Source organism: Gobio gobio (assembly GCF_949357685.1).
Source record: "Gobio gobio genome assembly, chromosome: 17".
NCBI classification, from domain to species: Eukaryota; Metazoa; Chordata; class Actinopteri; order Cypriniformes; family Gobionidae; genus Gobio; species Gobio gobio.
In genome coordinates, this window is record NC_137110.1 from 7366498 (window position 1) to 7387877 (window position 21380).

The following is a 21380-nucleotide window of genomic DNA, read 5'->3' on the forward strand; positions in this document are numbered from 1 at the left end:
ATCACAGCAGCGTGATGCTTCCCTGTGGAGATTCCCTACCAGAGGAAACAGCAGACATTCAGGGCAACATACAGCAGGAGAGACACAGTGTTTGAGTAGGGTGGGACTTGATTTCTTTGATTGGGAATTAAATGGTTAAAAGACAAAAAAAGGTTACAATTCCATACAAGAACGAAATCACATGTTGATATAAAATACAATATATACACTACAGATCAGATATTGTGCTCTGTAATATTACAAGTCCTCTTATGCTCACCAATTTCTTAAAACATAGTAAAGATGTATTGTTACATTTCTGTGATGCAAAGCTAAATTTTAAGCATAATTACATAGTCTTCAGTGTCACAATCCTTCAGAAATCATTCTAGCATCATGATTTGCTCAAGATTTTTTTTTTATATTGGCAATGTTGAAAACAGTTGTGCTGCTTCATTTTTTTGGTGGAAATCGTAATATATTTTATAACAGGATTCTCCTAAAGAACAGCATATGTTTAAAATATGAATATTTTTTAACAATACACATGCCTTTACTGTCCCTTTTGATAAATGTAATGCATCCTTGCTGAACAAAAGTAGATCAGCAACACCGATCATCATAATATTCAAAGGGTTTTTTATCAGCACTAGTGAGGATCTCTGTGACTAAAATGCATGACAAAGACGAAGTTTGTCATGCATTTTAATCAGAGATCCTCACTGGTGCTGACAAAAATCCCCTTGTGATTCAGTGTGCACTCTTAAAGACAAAAGGCTCCATCACATGATTATGAACACACAAGTACTAAGTTAAGAAGTAACCAGATTTTGCTAAGATCCAAAGTGCAACAGCCATAAAGCGGTTTAAAACTGCAATGTGTTAGCTGACAAACAGAGAAGTGGTTTGGGTTCTGGATGTCCTCCAGTTTTTCCTGATATCATGTGACATATTAAATTCTCTTTTTACGCTTAGCTTGAAAAAAAAGCTGGCCCAGAAATCTTGTCTCAAACACTTTATATCAATATACGAGATCTTGTTACGGTCAAAACTTGTACACACATATCTCATTGAAGATGACTGCTTGGACATTTAATATGGAATTATCTTTTCAGGCTTAAGAACAGAAAAGATCATGTGTCAGCAGGAACACACCTGAGCGCCGGTCAGCGTTGCCATGTCCAGTATGATGTCCGCAGAGAGATCTTTGCTTGCATATACAACACCATCAGAGAGCACCAGCCTCCCTTCAGCATCGGTGTTGTTTATCTCCACCGTCCTGAGAAACAATGGAAACACACCTCAGTTTTAGTCAAAGTGCATGTGGCTGGATAAGACAACCAGTTACACATCAATAGTTGACATGCCTACACTTACTTTCCAGAGTACAGAGTGTGTATATCATCTGGTCGAGTGGCTGTAGGTCCCACAGAGTTCTCAGCCAGGCAGAAGACTGCATGAAGGTTGTCTTTAAAGCCCTGAGACAAAATCACAGGAATACATGGCATTTTAAACATGTATTAAATTGCAATAATATTTCACAATATTACTGTATTTTTGATCAAAATAACGCAGCCATGGTGAGTAAAAGAGACTATCAAAAACACTAAAATCTTAGCAACTCCAAACATTGGGATGGTAGTGCGTATACACACATATAACTTCACAGAACACCTCTGGTATATTGACGTCAGACATTTAAATGTGTCCAGTCATGAAATCAAACACCCTCCCATAAACAAATATTAGATTGTCACTGTGGACGCATTTGGGATTAATACCAGCTGTAAATCTCTTTGCAGTACCTGTTTAACAGTAGCTTTAAAAGCTCCTAAAACGGCCGCCGCTCCTCCACAGTCCCTCTTCATTCCTGGCATTGTGGTCTATAAGAGGAGGAAAAATTAAAATGTAAAAATCAATAAATCTTAAATGGTGTCATTGCATATACACTAGATTGCCAAAAGTTTTGGGACGCCTGCCTTAACATGCACATTAACTTTTAATGACATCCAATTCTTAATCCATAGGGTTTAATATGGAGTTGGCCCACCCTTTGCAGCTCTAACAGCTTCAACTCAAGGTTTAGGAGTGTGTTTATGGGAATTTTTGATCATTCTTCTAGAAGCGCATTTGTGAGGTCAGGCACTGATGTTGGATGAGAAGGCCTGGCTCTCAGTCTCCGCTCTAATTCAACCCAAAGGTGTTCTATCGGGATGAGGTCAGGACTCTGTGCAGGCCAGTCAAGTTCATCCACACCAAACTCACTCATCCATGTCTTTATGGACTGACGCTTTGTGCACTTGTGCGCAGTCATGTTGGGACAGGAAGGGGCCGTCCCCAACTATTCCCACAAAGTTGGGAGCATGAAATAGTCCAAAAATGTCTTGGTATGCTGAAGCATTAAGAGTTCCTTTCACTGGAACTAAGGGGCCAAGCCCAACTCCTGAAAAACAACCCCACACCATAATCTCTCCTCCACCAAACTTTACACTTGGCACAATGCATTCAGGCAAGTACCGTTCTCCTGGCAACCGCCAAACCCAGACTCATCCATTGGATTGCCAGACAGAAGTGTGATTGGTCACTCCAGAGAACACGTTGGCTCTAGAGTCCAGTGGAGGCGTGCTTTACACCACTGCATCCCACGCTTTGCATTGCACTTGGTGATGCAAGGTTTGGATGAGCTGCTCGGCCATGGAAACCCATTCCATGAAGCTCTCTATGCACTGTTCTTGAGCTAATCTGAAGGCCACAGGAAGTTTGGAGGTCTGTAGCTATTGACTCTGCAGAAAGTTGCAGACTTCTGCGTACTGTCCACCTCAGCATGCGCTGACCCCGCTCTGTGATTTTACATGGCCAACCACTTCAAGGCTGAGGTGTTGTTGTTCCCAATTGCTTCCACATTGTTATAATACAACTAACAGTTGACCGTGGAATATTTAGTAGTGAAGAAATTTCACGAATGGATTTATTGCACAGGTGGCAACCTATCATGGTGCCACGCTTGAGTTCACTGAGAGCGACCCATTCTTTCACAAATGTTTATAGAAACGTCTGCATGCATTGGAACACCTGAATTCAATGATTTGGAGGGGTGTTCCAATACTTTTGGTAATATAGTGTATAACGTGGTGTTTAAAGGTGAAGTGTGTCATTTCTGTGCGGCATTGCAAAATATCTGACTTTTTTGGTATGACGAACTTCCACTCTGATAGCATTTTTTATTTATTTATAGTATATGCTGCACATTAAGATAGGAATGGGTTTAAAATCAATACCCCCCAAAAATTACACACTTCCCTTTTAAAAAACATATTGAGCATTCTGCCCATCTTTTAGTGCACTAGGCTGACATTGAGGTGCAGTATTTACTTTGCCCTTGATGCTGAGACCACCGGTGTCGTAGACAATGCCCTTGCCCACCCAGGCAATGGTCTGTGTGGCACCTGAGGGGGTGTGGCTAAGAACAGCCAATGCAGGAGGATGCTGGGCAGCTTTACCAACTCCGTAGATGCCTAAAGAGAGAGTGATTTTGCACACATGAACATATGCACAAAAAGTGACAATCATTTGCATTTTCAAGCTTAAAATGACATGCACAATATTCCTTTACATGCCAGAAAAGCTTCTAAAGCCCTAAGTCAGCAGCTGTAAAATAACATATCCAATGACTCATCAAGATCTAGTTACAACGAGAACGCAAGCTCATCTTTTTTCCATCATAGATCAGAAAATGTTGCAATCTGCTGACTTTAAAGAACAAACTCATGACTACCTCCAAAGCCCTTTTGTTTCAGTTCTTCTCCTCTAATTATAGTTGGAGTGATGCCCAAGCCGATCCCCACAGCCTTGATCTCCTGCAGAAGATTGCATAAAATATCAAGACCATTTCAGCAATAATATGTTAGTTCATTGAAATAAAGTAAAATATAAAATATTAACTGAAAAATTTAAACTACCTCAAATATAAATTAAACTTTACAGTAAGGTTCCATTTGTTAACATGAACTAACAATGACAAATAGTTCTAAAGCATTTATTAATCTTAGTTATTTTCAGCATTTACTAATACATTAATATGATCAAAAGTTGTATCTGTTCATATTACCTGAGCTAACATGATAAAAAGAACAGTTGTATTTTTACAAACATTAACAAAGATGAATAAATATTGTAACAAATGTATTGTTCATTGTTAATGCAATAACTAACATTAATCAATAACTAATGAAAGCTTATTGTAGTGTTACAAAAAAATAAAATAATAATGGCCTTTAACAAATCTACTAAAACAAACTAAAACATAAAAATAAAAGCTAATTCTAAATATTAATAAAATCCATAACAGTATATAAATAATACTAAAAGCAGTGTTTCACAGAGATATACAAACACAGAGGAAACCCGCTTGCCTCCAGGAAGTCATCAGTATTCATCTCACTGCATGGAGTGTCCACGATTCGAGCAGCCAGACGAATTCCATCCGCTGCATTGGCAAGACACTGGAACCAAACACTTGCACATTCATACGGATGTAATACAATGATGCATACACATATGAACTAGTAACATTGGCTTGAGCTGATTGTAAGGGTAGCTAACTTGATCTGTGGCATGAGGAAGTAGATCTGAGCACTTTACCTCCAGTGTGGAGACCTCCAGAGGGCCGTTGTCCTGACCCACAGACACAAACTCCACAGTGACGTGCTTCTTCTCTGTCCTGCGAGAAGACGCCGAGCGGCGGGTGAACAGCGGGAAAGCTCGGGCAATGGCACACGCTGATGCGAACACATCAGAGCGCTCGCACACCATCTGAGAAGCCAACATACCATTTTAGCGAACGGGAAATTTGAGGAAATGTTTCAAGTGGCATCAACAGCATTTGTGGGATAATACTGATTGCAATAGAAAATAACTACAAATTGTAACGTTTAACGTGTTAAGGCTATACTTTGTTTGAAACACTTTTACGCATTTTAATGTTTACCATTTTCTGTTGCAAATGAAATTATGTCTTACTATAAACTAGACTGGGTAAACCCAGCCTGATCTGTCGGCGATTTGATTCCGCCGTGCAACTCAGTCTGGAAACCTGTACATTCATTTCTACTGCTTCTGTTACACTTTTGCAGGAACCAATCAATCACAGACTGGCTTATCCACTTGGCGCGCTATTGGAGGGATTATCACGATGACGGATAGAGAAGCGATGGGTCGTTGCCCGTTGATCACGCCTCTTGTGGTCTGATTAGTTGAAGGACTATCCAAGTGCATAGAATAATTTAATTTTTGCTTGTTTATCACACCTCTTGTGCAGTAGAAAATACAGAGCAGACCAAAGTTCAATCTTAAACTATAAACATGATCAATCATTTTCTGCAGTATCTGTAATCAAATGAGGGAGAAGGAGAAACAGAGATTGTACAAATCACATGGAAATTAGGAACAACAGAAAAAGGAAATAAAGACTAACCATTAAGCAACAAGCTATCAAGACCAATGCAGTCTGAAACACTATTTATACAAAAGGACTACGTTTTATAGGAAAAACGACGAAGAGGGACCCAAAAAGAGTTATAAGCAAATGAATAATGGTGTGAAATGAGACTGACCACAATGCAGCGTTTGTTGCCGGCAGGCAGGCAGGTTCGGACCAGACGGGTGAGGAAGTGGGCAGATGATGGGCTGTTGTGACGGCTGACCCGTGAAGGAAGGGCTGCCACGGCTGCATGACTCAAATACAGCGGGCAACTATCCGTAGGGTTGGGGTTGAGAGAAGACAAAGCCGCCTGCCATATCTGAATGCAAATACAGACACAGCACACATAAACAAAAATGGTAGTATAATGCAATATTATTTGCTAGTGTACCTGAAACCTAATACAGTGTGAAGAAAAATAACATCATATAGATCAGGGGTGGCGAACGTCGGTCCTGGAGAGCCACAGTCCTGCATAGTTTCGCTTCAACTGTAATCAAACACACCTGACCAAGCTAATCAAGGTCTGAAGGGTTACTAGAAAGCTACAGGCAGGTGAGCTTTATCAGGGTTGGAGCTGAACTTTGCAAGACTGAGGATCTCCAGGACCGACGTTCACCACCCCTGATATAGATCATACATGTACAGGCAACAACTCGAAACAATCCAGACTGTCAGGTCTGTCAGGAAACCTTGATGATGATAAATGTTCACTTGACAGTTACTAATATTACTAACACAACATGATGTACTATTGCTGTATGACAGTAATAATGTCAGATGTGCTGATTATATTCTTAAACATTGTGCTCCCAAACATGTTAAAGAATATCACAGATATTACCATGTCCAAAATACCATAGCAATACTATTACCATGGTGTAAGTTGTATTAAATATAGCTGGAATTACGTTACCCTAATACCATAATATTGCAATGGTCTTTATATTTCAAAGAATACCAGGTCATTACTCTTGTATATCTCCAGAAAAACATGACTTGTCATATCCAATATCAATAGACAGGGACACCAGGGTACCTTTTGTTAGTGGAAAACAGATTATTATGACTGTAAAATAAGAGTCATATTTCATTCAATTAAGAGCCAATCAAGAATAATAACTCGTTAAACTGATTTTAATTATCTTTTACACATGTATATATTCGTTTCCATTAGTAAATGCAGATTAGCGGTCTGTTACACAACACTAGTGAGATTTCTCCCTAACTTTAGCCGGTGAGCTAACGTCATTGTGTTTACAAGCTGAGCTACTTTTTATTAAACATTACGTACCTCTTTTGTGACCACTGGCTGCAGTTTCCCTTTCACCTGGGTCCAGTTGATCTGTTGCAGATTGGTGAGCTGGCCGACGATTAGGACCGGGCGGCTTTGTGGCTCTGAGTCCCCGGCAGAAGCCTTGAACTCGAGCAGAACATTCGCCATCTTCCACCCGAATGACGGTCTCTCAGAAGGAAGATGACCTTTAACCTTCCTGTCCGTCTCGCGAGCCCTTAATTGTGCTGAGCGCGTTATTTATTTATTTAAATCTACATATTTCCCCCCAGTTTTTTTCGAACAATAACGTGCGAATAAAAAGGCAAAAAACGTAATCCTGTACTAACATTAGTTGAAGTATCTTGTAGTACGAATACTACGTCATGTTGTGTCATTTAAACACATAATAAGAGGCATAAACACATTTTAAACTATGACCAACTGAGCAAATATGAAATTTGGTGCAGTCGCTGATATTTACGGCCAAAAACCAAGATGAAATTCGTCTTGTAATGTAATTTAAATCCGTGAGATCTTCATGACAGAACAGCAGACTTCTTACATAAACTGCATATACATATCAGTTGTCACTCGACACCTTCCAATATGACATTGTTCAATATAATGTCTTAGTAAGGTGATAATCAGTGTTGGGTGTGATGTAACTTGATGTAGCCTACTTGATGTGACTTGTATTACAAGTAACTTGAGTTACATTATCAGATTACTTTTTTCAAGTAACGCATTACTTTTAAATTTACAACTAAATACCTGAGTTACTTTATCAAATTAACACAAGTAACTTTGTTTTTCCATTTATTGACTGATGGCTCTTCTGTCCCCATGTTGAGAGAAATCAATTCGCATTCCTTTCAGCCTGAGGCTTATTTATTTCACTTTTGGTGTGAAAGGGCCTTTACATTTGCCAAAAACAGAAACATTTTGTTATTAAAAAAACAAACAAGAAAGTCCGTCCCAGTAATAAAAAGTAACGTAACATTACTTACCATAAAAAGTAACAGAATTAGTTATTTTTTTAAGGGAGAAATGCAATATTGTAATGCATTACTTTTAAAAAGTAACTTTTCCCAACACTGGTCGAATTGGTTAAAAAAGGGGATCAAAAATGTACCCTTTTGACGGATAGCTTATTTATAAAGTGCATATATCAAATACCACACAACGTGTGTCTTTTGTATATATATTTGTTTTAATTTCATTAAAAACATGTTTACAGAAGGTTCAGATAGCATACAGTAGTACCGTAATGGCAGAAAAATATAATATTCACACTGGGTTTCACGCCAAAACCATGGAGAAAACCACAAGAAATGGATTTAAGCCTTGAATGTGCGGTTATATTTTCTTCTTACCTTCTAAAATAACAAGAACAAACTGTCTCTGGATCATGGTCAACTTAATAATTTTACCCCATCATACAGTAGTGGTGCAATTACCCTTTACAAAAGCCAACAGGAATTGATTTTTGAAAGGACAGAAAAAGGTAAATCATCATTACAACATAGAAAAAAACAAAACAAAGAAAATAGACAGCCCAGGCTCCAGACATTGCTACCAACGGACAACAATAGAACTCCATAAACTCTGTACACGTATTTGCATCTAAAATAAATAATTTCATCTTGTACAGGGGACAGTAGTTGTACAGTCAGTCAGCAGACCTGACCGAGCTTCAGTCTGGGACTGAAGGTCAAAGTTCAGTCTAATATCAAAGGTCAGACTGTTGTGACAACACCAATGAAACATGGACAAGCAAAGCTTTTAAAAAGACATCCAAGTTTAGAGCACAGATGTCCACACTTTAAGGCAAGGAACAGAGTGAAGCAAACAAATCTTGATGAATCACTCCCGCGTTTCGCTGAATAAATCACTGAAATTATACTGATATCATGACAACAACACTGCCATTAAAACAGACAAACACATGATGGTATATTATACGCCTCCGCCGACCTGAGCAGAGGAAATAACGCTCAGTTATGAACGCTCATAAAGGACAATGTAACATTCAGTTCATTCATTACCTGTCATAATCCCAATGCTAAACTTTTTACCTCATAGAAATAAAATAAAAAAAATTAAAAGTTTTGTAGAAAGAACATGCTTCGACTATGTGTTCCTGATTCTTCAACTTCCTCCATGGTTGATTGGAGTGTCAGTGCTTCTCTCACACACACACAAAAGTGGAAATTCCAAAAAGATTGAGTTGCGGAAAAACACAGACTTTGTGACTTAACATTAAGCACACACACACATCCTAACCTACAAGCAAGATCTGATTCAAAGGCAGCTTTCACTGGAAGATGGTTTGTGAGGTTTCACTGTAGACACTGAAATCAAGAAAGTGTGACTCTTTTGAAAACCTGTTCAGGTGAAATTTAACCCCAAATTCAAAAGAACATATATTAAGTTTGAAAATGTATTTGGATGGCCATTAAGCTCATTCCTGCTTACTTTACATTATTCTTAATGGAGATTCCCAGTAGATTAGTATCATTGTTATACAGTAAAAATACTGTAATACTGAAACTGTACTTTTTAATTTTCGCTTTATTCTGTATTACAGTAATGAGAACTGAGAGGGGAAATGTGATTCACAGTGCAAAAAGAAATAAATAATAAGACAATATGAAGTATTAACAAGGTTTTTAGCAAATATATAATTTCATAGTTCGTTCTTTTGGGGTGAAATACGACCAGGACATTCTTTTAAAGAGATTCACTCAAACACTGATCATCTTCAAGGAGAGCTACAGACCTCTGAGGATACCTTATCTTTTCCCATCGTCTTCCTGTTTACTCATCAAAATAGATGACAAGGGCGGTTGAGACATGCATCCACACTCAGTGCTGTGCTTGTGCGGGACAAATGAAGAAAATCTGCCCTCTGGTGACAACTGAAAGGAACCTGAGGGCTAACACTGCAGAATTAAACACATGAACTGTCTCCAAACTCGGTGGCCAGCAGTGGGCGTCCTGATCTGCTTCCTTTTGTTGTGTAGCATTTTAAAACAGAAGCACTATCCGTTCGACAAATAATCCACCCTCAAACAATATTCTTGAACGTCAGCATGCATACCCACTCACACACACACACACACACACACTTTTTTTTCCTCATACATACAGGTAGATCCCTCCTAGAGGCCATGGAATGATTCATCTAAACTTTGTCCCGAACAGAATAAGTATTAGAACAACAACTATGACAAAGAGAATTAAAATGACCAACATCTTGCGGTTTTTCTTCTGGTACTGTTCAGCCTAACAAGGAAAAAAGAAAAATTGAGTGTGCTTTTTATCTTTTCTATGCAATATTACTTGTAAACTGTCATGTGGATATTACAAAGTACATTAATATTACACAACAAGTAAATGTAAGCAATTAACCCTTGACTTGTTGCTTAACACATCATCAGGCTTGATAAGGGCCTCACCTTCTGCAGCTGCTGTAACCCCTCGTCTGTTTTGACACACGCTTGCTCCACATTGAAGTCGATTCTGTCGAGAACTGTGCCCTGAATTGAATATACATTGACATTAATGCAGAGGTCTTCAACCCTGCTCTGTCTCGATCAGCTCCCTAGCTTGTGAAAATTATTTAATAATTCTTATACAATTCATATTAAATTAGTTTTCCACCCAAATTGTATAGATACAGTACCAGTCAGAAGTTTAGAAACATTACACATTTTTTGAAAGAAGTCTCTTATGTTCATCAAACCTGCATTTATTTGAAGAATCCCGAAAAAAGTAATCACAGGTCATAAAAAAAATAATAAGCAGCTATTTCCAACATTGATAATAAATAATCATATTAGAATGATTTCTAATGGCTGATGAAAGTTCAGCTTTGCTTCACAGAAATACATTATATTTTAAAGTATAGCAAAATAGATAATATAGAAATAATACTTCACAATATTACAAACTTTTTCCTGTATTTTTGATCAAATAAATGCAGGCTTGATGAGCATAAGAGACTTCTTTCAAAAACATTAAAATGAGTAATGTTTCCAAACTTTTGACCGGTACTGTGTGTTTGGTCAGGTGTGTGTGTAAATATATATATCAAGAATCTAAAATAGGAGTTTTAAGATGGAACCTGATCTATTTAATATTTTTTCCATTATGAAGAACACTGACCTGTTCAACAACCATTCCAGCGAGATCTCGAAATATCTCATTAAGGTCAGAGATGGACTGGACAATCTGTCGAATTTCTCTCTCCCGCTCTTCTACTATCACTGTGTTCTGCTGAACCAGAACTAGCTGGTCATCTGTGAATCCCTAAGAGAGTGAGAAAGACACTTATTCACACACAGACAGATATCAAACGTGTACTGACCAATATCGTGTATTATGGCCAATATCGAATATAAATCTATACAGCATTCACTCGAAAGGTCTGGAATTTAGAATTTACAAGCTTCAAAAGGACATTAGGCATCAAAACATGATAATATAAGTGTTTAATAGTTTTGATATAAAAGTATGATTTTTGAAATGGATATCTGCTTCCAACAATAGTGCCAATCTTTTTTTTTTTTTTTTACACAGATTGGCTGATACTAATATGTGCCATGTAGTATAAATACTTAAACATTTGGAATTAGTGATGAAAGAAATAGGGAAATGTAGAGTATTTGTAAAACATCCTCACTCTGTCATATAACGCAATATCTTCATCTTCCTCCACAAGAGGACCAGAGTCAAAAAAGTGCTTGGATCTTTCTTCACGGTTTTTCATGCCTGAAAATGAAAGCAAATCAAAGAACTGAGCAAACAGCGAAAAATGTCAGCATTTTGTATTTCTAAGAGCCTCAATTTAAGGATGAATGGAAGCTAATAAAAAAGTCAGTTTTGTTTGTATATGCCAATATCACTAATCACAATCCGAACAACATCCGTCTGTTTTGGTTGATCATTAGGAATGTCAAAAGTTTTATTATAATGATTATTATTATGATAAAAATCTGAGTGTAACTTCTTATTTTTTGTCAGGAAATCTTATGAATCCACTTGAGAGAAAAAAAGTCCTGTACACTTCTCTACACTGAAGAAAAAGGTTTATGTAAGGTTCTTCACATAGATTTACTTCAAATTTCTTTAGAGAGAAGTATTAATTCTCCTATTTTTACCCAAAATAAGGTGTTGTGAGAAATATTGTGTACACACTTATAATGCAACGTCTGTTTTATTTATACTCATAGCCGGAGGGCGTCCTCGAGCAGAAAGTCTATAAGTGACTCCATAAGCCGCATTTCCACCTTTGGGGTGGTACTTGGTGTGTTTCGACTGCAGGAATCGGGGTCTAAATAAAGTTCCAGGTAAAGATTTACCCCTCAAAACAGCCCTGCTTGCAGGTTAGTACTTTTTCAAAGTTCAGGAACTTCAGGGGTGGGACTTGGGCGCTGAATATGCTGATTGGTTGAGCTCACGCAGCATTTTATCTCAACCTAAAAGTCTGTTGCAGTGAGTGAATTTGTTGCAGTGAGTGAATTAAGAGGCGTTTGCTATTCAAATCAACAATGGAGTTTAAAAAATACGTCACCGGGCTAATCTTCATGGTACTTTAGATCGTGATGGCAAACGCAGACAGCAGCAGGTCTGGGGGAAAAAAAGATTTCCTGGGAAAAAAGTTCCTTGGACAAATTGTTCAGGTAATTTTGGTGGAAACAGGGCTATAGGGCACTCATCATCCGCACAAAAAAAAAAAAAAAATTCTGCTGCCAGGCCAGTAGTTGGCGATGTCACTTCGAAAGAAACACTACGTGCCTATAGACTGAACACGCAATATGCATGCGCATTAGTAGCCTTGATGCCAGCCGAATTTAGCCCCGCCCACAACATTTGAGTTTGGGAATTTCGGTCTGGAATTGATCCGTTGTGGAGAAACTATGCCCGGACAGAAGCTGTTCGGACCAATCAAATTGTCAGGGCGGGCTTTAGACGATGATGGACAGATGATCAACAGTAACGGAAGCATTCATGTCATTAAAGCATTCATGTCACACATGTCTTTAATTATCTTACGAATATTTTTATTTCCTTTCTGTGTAAAGCACTTTGAATTGCCACGGTGTATGAAATGTGCTATACAAATAAACTTGCCTTGCCTAAAGAGCGATTGGGTTGAATTCGTTGTAATCCTAAACGGAGAACTTGTTCTTATATGCATTCACCTTCACTATTTCTCTCAAAAATTATGATCATGTTGGTAAGTACTCTGTGTGTGAATGCCTGTTATTTACATTGCTTCTTCCGATCTCTTATCTTGGGCACTTAAATGGGCTTATTCTTACGGTTAATATTGAAAATGATGCATGTGTTTTTCTGAAGGATTGACAGTTTTTCTGTGTTTTTTGACAGTTTCCGACTGGGCATATAGTCATATTTAATTATCTTTAATGTATTTGCCCTGTTTTGATCTTTACAACACTGGCAAAGATCGTTTACACTCATCTTCTTCTTCTACTTCTTCCAGCATGCATGCAGTTGAGTTCTGTTGACAACTAACGTTATGCGTTGCTCTGATTGGTTGTAGGTCTATCCAATTGAGGTCTTTCCTGGTTCGGTTGAAACACGCCCCATAATCACAGCCCAACGGAGCAGTATCAGACTCATACTGACTAGAATTGAGTATGGCGACGTCAGGCAAGCGCATTAGGTCACTTTTAAGTAATTTTGCAGTTTACAAGGAGATGATAACAATATTGTTTTCAAAAACTTGCACTTTGAATCCCGTTTTCAAAATTTTGCCTTTTCAGGCTCCCAAAACGCTGTTGTCATGTAAATGAATGGCCAAAGTGCATAAAAAGTTCAGTTTTTAGTTGAAAACGGTGTAGTGTTAACAGCTCCTCATTCATTTAAAACTTTGCAATTTAATAAATCACATTAAGCCAAATCTTGATTTTGGGTTATTTCAGTTTATCAGCCCTAGAATAACCTCAGACACCAATGTGGAGAGGGGGGGGGGGGGGGGTGGTTTTGCGAGGTCTGCACAGACGGAGAGATTGGAGAGGAGCGGTAAATAAGTAGGTCATGTGCATGATGATAAACACCTGTGTCTGCTTGTAGTAATTGGCGCGGAGAGACCGGATAAAGCCACGCTGGAACAATGGCCGGAGAAGGAGACCAGCTGAGGAGAGCCGGACGATACTGTGTTTACAGAGACTGAGTTTATATGTTTATGACAGATCGTGTGACGCAAGTTTGTTTTGTTATTGAGAAAATAAAACCCATGAGTCTCAGTTTAACGCCGACCATGTCTTCTTCCTTTCCACCAACAATTAACTTTATTACAACAAACAAGCACACAACAAACGGCTCCGCCTTACACACAAGCACAGCTGTATTGCCATCATGCTACTGCATTTTGTGTTTCTGTGTGCATAGACCTACGTTTTAGGTAGCCTGATTGTGTGTGTCTGAAGTTGATTGACAGTTCTTGAAGGCTCTGGGCCAATGAAGAGACCACATTGGTCAACAGCCTGTTTTCTTGCTCTGTACAGTGATGACTCTGAGTCTGCAGCCCCGTCACGGCCCGCTGGCACCTGTGAAACATCTACACACACATATGCAGAGGCTGAAACTTGCTTAGTTTTACGATGTGTGCAGTGATCAATTGCTGTAGTTTTCTTTTGTGTCCACTTCAACCTCTTCAGTTATAACAGATGTCACTGTAATAAAACATGATTTATGTGCGAGTGTGTGTGTGTTATTATACCTGTGTAATTTCCTGTGTAGTGATCTCGATGGCATGCTCCTCCTCACTGCTGTCATCCAGCGTGGGACGGTTCATGTGTTTGTCGTGCAGACTAGCCAGTTCCTTCATCTTCTGACGAATACGTGTGATTTCATACTGAATCTGTGGGAACAAGGAACTCACTGTTCACTCTCTGCATCAAAACTGAGATGACAAGAACATTCCAGCTGAACTAACATCTTAATGTTACTTCTAAATGGCATACTTTGTTGACTATGGATAGAAGATCAAATAGACGAAAATCAAATATTGATTGGTTCAAGATGACCTAGAACAGTAGTCCTAACAGTAAATTAATGATTTACTATATTTTTTTAGAATTAATATACACTATTGTTCAAAAGTTTGGGGTTTATAAGATTTTTTTATGTTTTTGAAAGAAGTCTCTTATGCTCATCAAGACAGCAGTCACTTTTGATCAATTTAATATGCCCTTGCTTAATACATTTTTCCTAAATAATCTTAATAAACCCACATTTTTGAATGGTAGTTTAATAATTTTACAAACAGCATGTTTCTGCTACTGTTCACATGCTTTTATTTGAACAAACTAAGGGAGGAGTCTAAATCATTGCCACATATGCCATCGGTAGAGCTTTACTTGTTTTGAAACAGGAACATTCTTCTAATGTCACAGATCAACAGTGCATACATTCTCTCTATTCAGGAACGCTTAAAACAATCTAATTACCTCATCCACTCCTTCCACCCATTTAGGCGGGAGTCTCTTCGTGACACCGATAGCAGCCTCTGGATCCAAACTAATGCCTGACACCAGGGCCATACGGTCATCAGCCAACTAACAGACAGAGACAAGACAGTTGAGAATATCTGTACAATAAGTTTAAATACAGTAAACCTGCAAAATGTAGCTGCATTATGTACTATTATTGGTAAATGAAAACATTATCAAATATAGGGAAAATTTTTAAAGGGATAGTTCACCCAAAAATGAAATTTCTTTCATTAATTACTCACCCTCATGTCTTACCAAACACGTAAAACTTGATCGCTTTACAGATTGAATTGAGGCTTTAATTCACTTATTAATATTAAAGCTGCAGTCCGTAAGTTTAACCTCTTTGTCTCCATCTCTGTTTGAACCCTGAAATTGCAGTTATTTGCAGGGTTATCTTTGTTGTGTGTGTTGTGAATCGGCGCGGCTCCTCAGCGTGGAAGACGTTTCGAGGTGTATGTGTGGGTTGTCTATCAACACACCAGTTGACAACGATGATTGTCGTTTTAAACTTTCTGGATTACAAGCCGCCATCAAAATGACAAGTTTAACTACATTCCAGCTGCTGTAACAAGAGGCCACAAACGATCCGCCACCTGCAGCATCCACACACAGGATAGCCTACTAGCCCGGACTCCTTTATGTATTCAGACGTGACGTAATGACGCAAAGACGAACGACGGAAGCTCATATTTCTCATGGAAACCTTCCAGTACCACACAAATAACACATTATTACAAGCTTACCGTTGTGTGCTAAGGTAAGGAGATCGTTTTGAACACTGGCTGGACACGTACTTGCTCAAAAATTGATTTTGGAAAATGTTTAACCCCAAAAAAAGTTACGGACTGCAGCTTTAACCAGTGAATATAAACAGAAGCTCAACCGAACCTGCGTAACACATGAGAATGAACCTCATTGGTTCTCACACATCAAGCGAACATGCTTGAGCTTCCGTTTATGAGTTGATGAATGTTTAAATGTGAATAAAAGCCTAAATTCAATCTGTTCATCATATAAAGAGATCGACTCTCTTCAGAAAATTTGGGCTAAACCGCTCAAATCATATGGATTCGTTTTACGATCTCTTTATTAACTTTTTTAAGTGTAAAAGTGGTAGTTATGTAGCTGTCAATGGAGGGACAGAAAGCTCTCAGATTTCATCAAAAAGATCATTATTTGTGTTCCGAAGATGAACGAAAATTTGATGGGTTTGGAACGACATGAGGGTGAGGAATTAATGACAGAATTTTCATTTCTGGGTGAACTATCCCTTTAATAAACAAAAACACGAGGAGTGAAGGATATAAACGATAGTTTTACATTTCTGCACAAAAACTGACCTTTTACTAAGAATTTAATTAAAAATGGAATTGAACAATTCTTCTATTGTTCTATTATATCATCAGACAATCTCCTGCTTTTTTCTAAAGTCTATGTAAGTTCTGTGTGTTTGGACAGTTTTGAATGCATCCCCTCGTTCCTAAATGAACAATAAACATTTTATTGTGGTAAATTAACATGAATTATTTTCAACAGGAAGTTCTGTAAAGCTCATCTAAGTTAGCAACCGTAACCAAGGGTGCAGAGTTTAGCAATGGGATGTCGATTCGGACCTACCCATAACCTTAAATTAAAACATCAAGTTTACCTCATCAAACTCCTAATGTGATTGGAAGAGCCCGGTGAAGTCCCATCCAATGAGAGGAGAGGTAGAAGAGAAGGGGAGGAACATGAGGAGTGAGAGCAGAGGAGCCCAAGACAAAAAGCAGTGATCAGCATCAAAAAGACTGACAGCAGGACTTGGACAGAACTGGACAAATCAGGAACAAAAACCAATACATGCAAATTGTTACTTATACGTTAATGAAGAATATGGAAATACATATGTATGTGAATTATGTATATAAAATGCATCACGTTGCTTTAAAGTTTCAAGGCATGTAAGATTTGTCCATTCCAGCCCAATAATTTCAACATCTCAATCCTACTGTATAATTGTGCTACTGATTCAGAAACTCTCTAGATAAGATATTAGGTTTGGAAAATCTACCCACATTCCGATGTTACTGAATTTGTAAAATGCAATAAAAGATTAAGCTGGAAGATAAATCCTATTTTTATCCCAAAACAACACAGTGACATGATTACTGTAGATCTGACCAATGAATGCACGGCAGAAGATTCAGTCAGGATTTTGCAAGACAGTGCAAGAGCTGGATCACAAGAAGTGCAAACAGGGAAAAATCAACATGCAAGCAGATGGTAAGGAATGAAGCCACTACACCAGACAAAACACAAGCAGGCATGATATATGATTGGAATGACGTCCGTGCTAGTAACTTTGTCGCTCTTCACAGCTTTAAATATTGCACTGACAGACGTACACAATATGTCTGTCACTGTAGAGATCCAATCAATACCCTAGAAAGATACAGGACTATTTAAAATCATGCTGGATATACCAGGCCGCCCACCAGCATCAAAGAGAAAGAAAAATGTGATCCATAGATCTTTCCTACAGATTAGCTATGCAAGATTGGAAGACAAAACATACCGCCTTCCTCTGGAGTCTTATTTAGAACGGTAAAAACATAACTAGACAAAAGTGAAGTTGTCTCAGAAACCTTTTACAAATGTAGCAATTGCATTACAGTTATTAATGATGCATTAAAAGCAGGTATTATAACAGCTTAGAGACATTTAGGGGAAGGTGATATATATAGAGGCATAAATTATGATTTTTATACAAATTTAACTTTGACATAATATAAATATCTCCCAGATAACCAGAATTTATAAATAATTAAATACAATTATTTTATATCACAATTACAAATTTCACAAAAAAGTTCACAAACTACCATTCAAAAGTTTAGGGTCAACACAATTAAAAAAAAAATTATAATAATACTTTAATTCAGCAAGGATGCATTAAATTGATCAAAAGGAATACATTTAATTATAAAATGTATATAGAAAAGTTATTTTAAAGTGTTATAATTAGTGCTGTCAAATTGATTAATTGCGATTAATCACAAAGTTTGTTTACATAATATGTGTGTGTGTATAATTATTATGTATATATATAATTACAAACACATGCATGCACATACTTTAAAAAAAAAAAATTATATATAACATAAATGATATAAATATATATATAAATATATATGTACAGTATATACATGCAAATATTTCTTAAATATATACATGATTTGACAGCACTAGTTATAATATTTAATAATAATAATAATAATAATAATGTTTTACTGCTTTTTGATCAAATAAATGCAGCCTTGGTTAGCAGAAGAGACTTCTTTCAAAAACATAAAAAAAATTCTTACCAAAACCAAACTTTTGAACGGTAGTGTATACTAAATTTGACATTACAATGCCATAATATCAAGTATGATACACTAAATACTAAGTAAATATTACCCCGCTAATATTTTCATTACTTGTTTAGGCTACAATGGCAATATAAAAGCCAATGAACTTCAATGTATAATTGAATTTTTAATATTGTTCCACATACAGTATAAATAAGATTTAAGGGGGTGATCATATATATTGTGGGGTCACTGGCATCATGATGCTCCCTGCAGATAAACTGATGATCTAAACGTCGGCAAACTAGCACGACCATCACGTTTTCATTGCCATTCCCGAGTGAGTTGAATCAAAATGCGACTGTATGGAAACGGTTTCATGGTCAGCTAGCTGGTTTGCGCACACCTGCCAGCTCCGCACACAGCAAACAAAACACTTGAGGTTTGCTGGACAACTGACACCAACAAACATCACTAGCTAGGGATGTTGTCTAGCTAGCTCAGAATCCAACACACACACGCGAAAACATTCAATTCAGACAATGAACGTTAGACTCACCGCAGCATTGCTACGTGTATTCAGAGTACGACGGGGGTCGTATGTACTCACTTGCTCAGCCAAAATCTGCCGGTTTTGGATTGCATTGTTCCGCATTAATAAGAACGCATCGGTTAGTCGCCGAGTTGCCATGGCTATGCAATACAAGAGGACCGTAAAATGAAATAACTACAGGCTGTCTTGAGATTATTTACTCAGCTCGTCGTCAAGGCAGCAGCTGCTGGCTACGCAACTAGCGAGCTAGCCTGCAAAACGGCAGGCAGGCTCGGCCAGCAACTCAGCGCCTCCGATTTCGAGAGTTTTCTGCTCTCTTTTAGACCAATGCAGTCCTGAGTCTATATCCTGTAAAGTACTACAACATTACAAGACCGTCAACCCAAGTTTTCCGCTTGGTTTGAGTCGCAAATGGATCATTTCTCTAACTTCCGTGACGTGGAATACGTGAACGTGACGTCACAACGAAACTTCCGCTTTGGGCAATGAATATGCAAAAATCAGAGACGTTATTTTTTATTTTATTTTATTGTTTTACCTTATAGTTTTATTTACTAGATATCACATCATAAAAGCAATATTGTATTTCTTCAGTATTTGTAAAACTGATGTTGCTTTGTTTATTTAATAGTCAACTATTTAATTTGTTAAAGAGTTTAAATTAAAGAGTTAAGTCGCGTTCACACCAAGAACGATAGCTAAAAAGATGTAACTACAAGGTTATACGCGTGCTTGTGCGCGAGCTCGTTAAAGCAGGATGGATTCTGATTGGCTATCAATGTTTTTATCGTTCATCAGCTGGAAAAAATCGTTCTGAAAATGATTGCAACGTTATCGTTATAGCTGTGGTGTGAACTCTGCCATTCTATAATATTGAGAACGATTTTAGAACTATATCATTATAGTCATCGTCCTTGTAGTGAACAGACCTTTAGAGTAAGTGCTTTTATTTATTTATTTTACTGAATGTTTTATCTACTGTGGATGATTTTGGTTTGTATGTTGTACATCAATAAGTGAACCCCAATTTCCTTTTCTTTTTTTGTTTGAATATGGAAAAATATAAAACTCATATATTTATTAGTTGAAAGCCATATAAATAAATGCGTATTGGTACATTTTAAACCATTTTCAAATCAAATATGAGCATAAAAATAATTTTGTGTAAAATTCATGGTATAAGTACTGTGTGCGCCAATCGGCGCCAATTGGCATTTCCACAATCTGCATTTGCGAAACGGTCTCATCTGAAGTGTCCCCACACGGCGGCAGTGTTTCCTACCTGAAAAATCCATGGAAAAATCCTACGCACAGTGACATCAGCGTAGACGATGATGAGGAAAACTCTGTGTGAACGCTTGAAGAAAAACTTTTACTCCAAATGTAGAAAACGTATGGATGTCTATTAGCTGGGGATCTATTGAAGGGATAACTATGATAAAATGCCTGTCTCCAGTGGCTGGGTGGGAAGGAGACTTTGAGGATCTGCACTGCTGCTGCTTTTCCCATGAGCTGAGCAACAGAGGACCAGTCATTTATCTCACTTAACAGTGTCTAAACTCCATCTGTGAAAAACTGTAAACATGTCTAGTGTTTTACGCTCGCTCTCTCTCTCTCTCTCTCTCTCTCTCTCTCTCTCTCTCTCTCTCTCTCTCTCTCTCTCTCTCTCTCTCTCTCTCTCTCTCCATCTCTCTCTCTCTCTTGTTCTGTCTGTCTGTCTGTCTGTCTGTCTGACTATCTATCTATCTATTGTTCTGTCTGTCTGTCTGTTTATCTATCTATCTATTGTTCTGTCCGTCCATCTGTCTGTCTGTCTGTCTGTCTGTCTGTCTGTCTGTCTGTCTGTCTGTCTGTCTGTCTGTCTGTCTGTCTGTCTGTCTGTCTGTCTGTCTGTCTATCTATCTATCTATCTATCTATCTATCTATCTATCTATCTATCTATCTATCCATCCATTCATCCATCTATTGTTCTGTCCGTCTATCTATCTATCTATCTATCTATCTATCTATCTATCTATCTATCTATCTATCTATCTATCTATCTATCTATCTATCTATCTATCTATCTATCTATCTATCTATCTATCTATCTATCTATCTATCTATCTATCGTTCTGTCTGTCCGTCCATCCATCCATCCATCCATCCATCTATTGTTCTGTCCGTCCGTCTGTCTATCTGTCTGTCTTTCTATCTATCTATCTATCTATCCATCCATTCATCCATCTATTGTTCT

The 21380-nt window shown here is 37.8% G+C and overlaps 2 protein-coding genes across 6 annotated transcripts in view; both read right to left on the minus strand.

The window, feature by feature from the left end:
• Positions 1 to 7365, minus strand: part of npepl1 (aminopeptidase like 1) — a 9166-nt gene extending 1801 nt beyond the window's left edge. The window contains exons 1-10 of the mRNA XM_079841292.1: positions 6753 to 7365; positions 5592 to 5777; positions 4621 to 4791; positions 4392 to 4481; positions 3755 to 3836; positions 3352 to 3494; positions 1785 to 1862; positions 1357 to 1457; positions 1135 to 1258; positions 1 to 35 (exon numbers count right to left, since the gene is read on the minus strand). The exon at positions 1 to 35 is cut by the window's left edge and continues 142 nt beyond it. Coding sequence (XP_079697418.1) covers positions 1 to 35; positions 1135 to 1258; positions 1357 to 1457; positions 1785 to 1862; positions 3352 to 3494; positions 3755 to 3836; positions 4392 to 4481; positions 4621 to 4791; positions 5592 to 5777; positions 6753 to 6902 — 1160 coding nt within the window. The 5' untranslated portion in view covers positions 6903 to 7365. The remainder of the gene's footprint in view (positions 36 to 1134; positions 1259 to 1356; positions 1458 to 1784; positions 1863 to 3351; positions 3495 to 3754; positions 3837 to 4391; positions 4482 to 4620; positions 4792 to 5591; positions 5778 to 6752) is intronic.
• A 563-nt stretch (positions 7366 to 7928) lies between these two features.
• Positions 7929 to 19624, minus strand: stx16 (syntaxin 16). 5 transcript variants are annotated; one of them, XM_079841765.1, is made up of 8 exons: positions 19151 to 19624; positions 15215 to 15322; positions 14485 to 14625; positions 14160 to 14322; positions 11419 to 11507; positions 10902 to 11045; positions 10193 to 10273; positions 7929 to 10019 (listed from the first exon to the last, which is right to left on the minus strand). In XM_079841765.1, exons 1-8 carry the CDS (start codon positions 19280 to 19282, stop codon positions 9915 to 9917), a joined length of 963 nt encoding a protein of 320 aa, XP_079697891.1. In that variant the 5' UTR covers positions 19283 to 19624; the 3' UTR covers positions 7929 to 9914. The 5 variants fall into 5 exon arrangements, with proteins under 5 accessions (XP_079697891.1, XP_079697893.1, XP_079697892.1 ...); XM_079841767.1 differs by having other exon boundaries at positions 19140 to 19607; XM_079841766.1 differs by having other exon boundaries at positions 19202 to 19599.
• Between the last annotated feature and the right edge of the window lie 1756 nt (positions 19625 to 21380).

Excerpts from the sequence above, each read along its gene's own strand:
- stx16 (XM_079841765.1), bottom strand. The coding sequence starts at position 19,282 with ATGGCAACTCGGCGACTAACCGATGCGTTCTTATTAATGCGGAACAAT. Across the intron at positions 14,626-15,214 it reads GGGTGGAAGGAGTGGATGAG|ATTCAGTATGAAATCACACG; the intron begins GTAATTAGATTG and ends TTGTTCCCACAG. Across the intron at positions 11,046-11,418 it reads ATATTGCGTTATATGACAGA|GGATTCACAGATGACCAGCT; the intron begins GTGAGGATGTTT and ends TCACTCTCTTAG.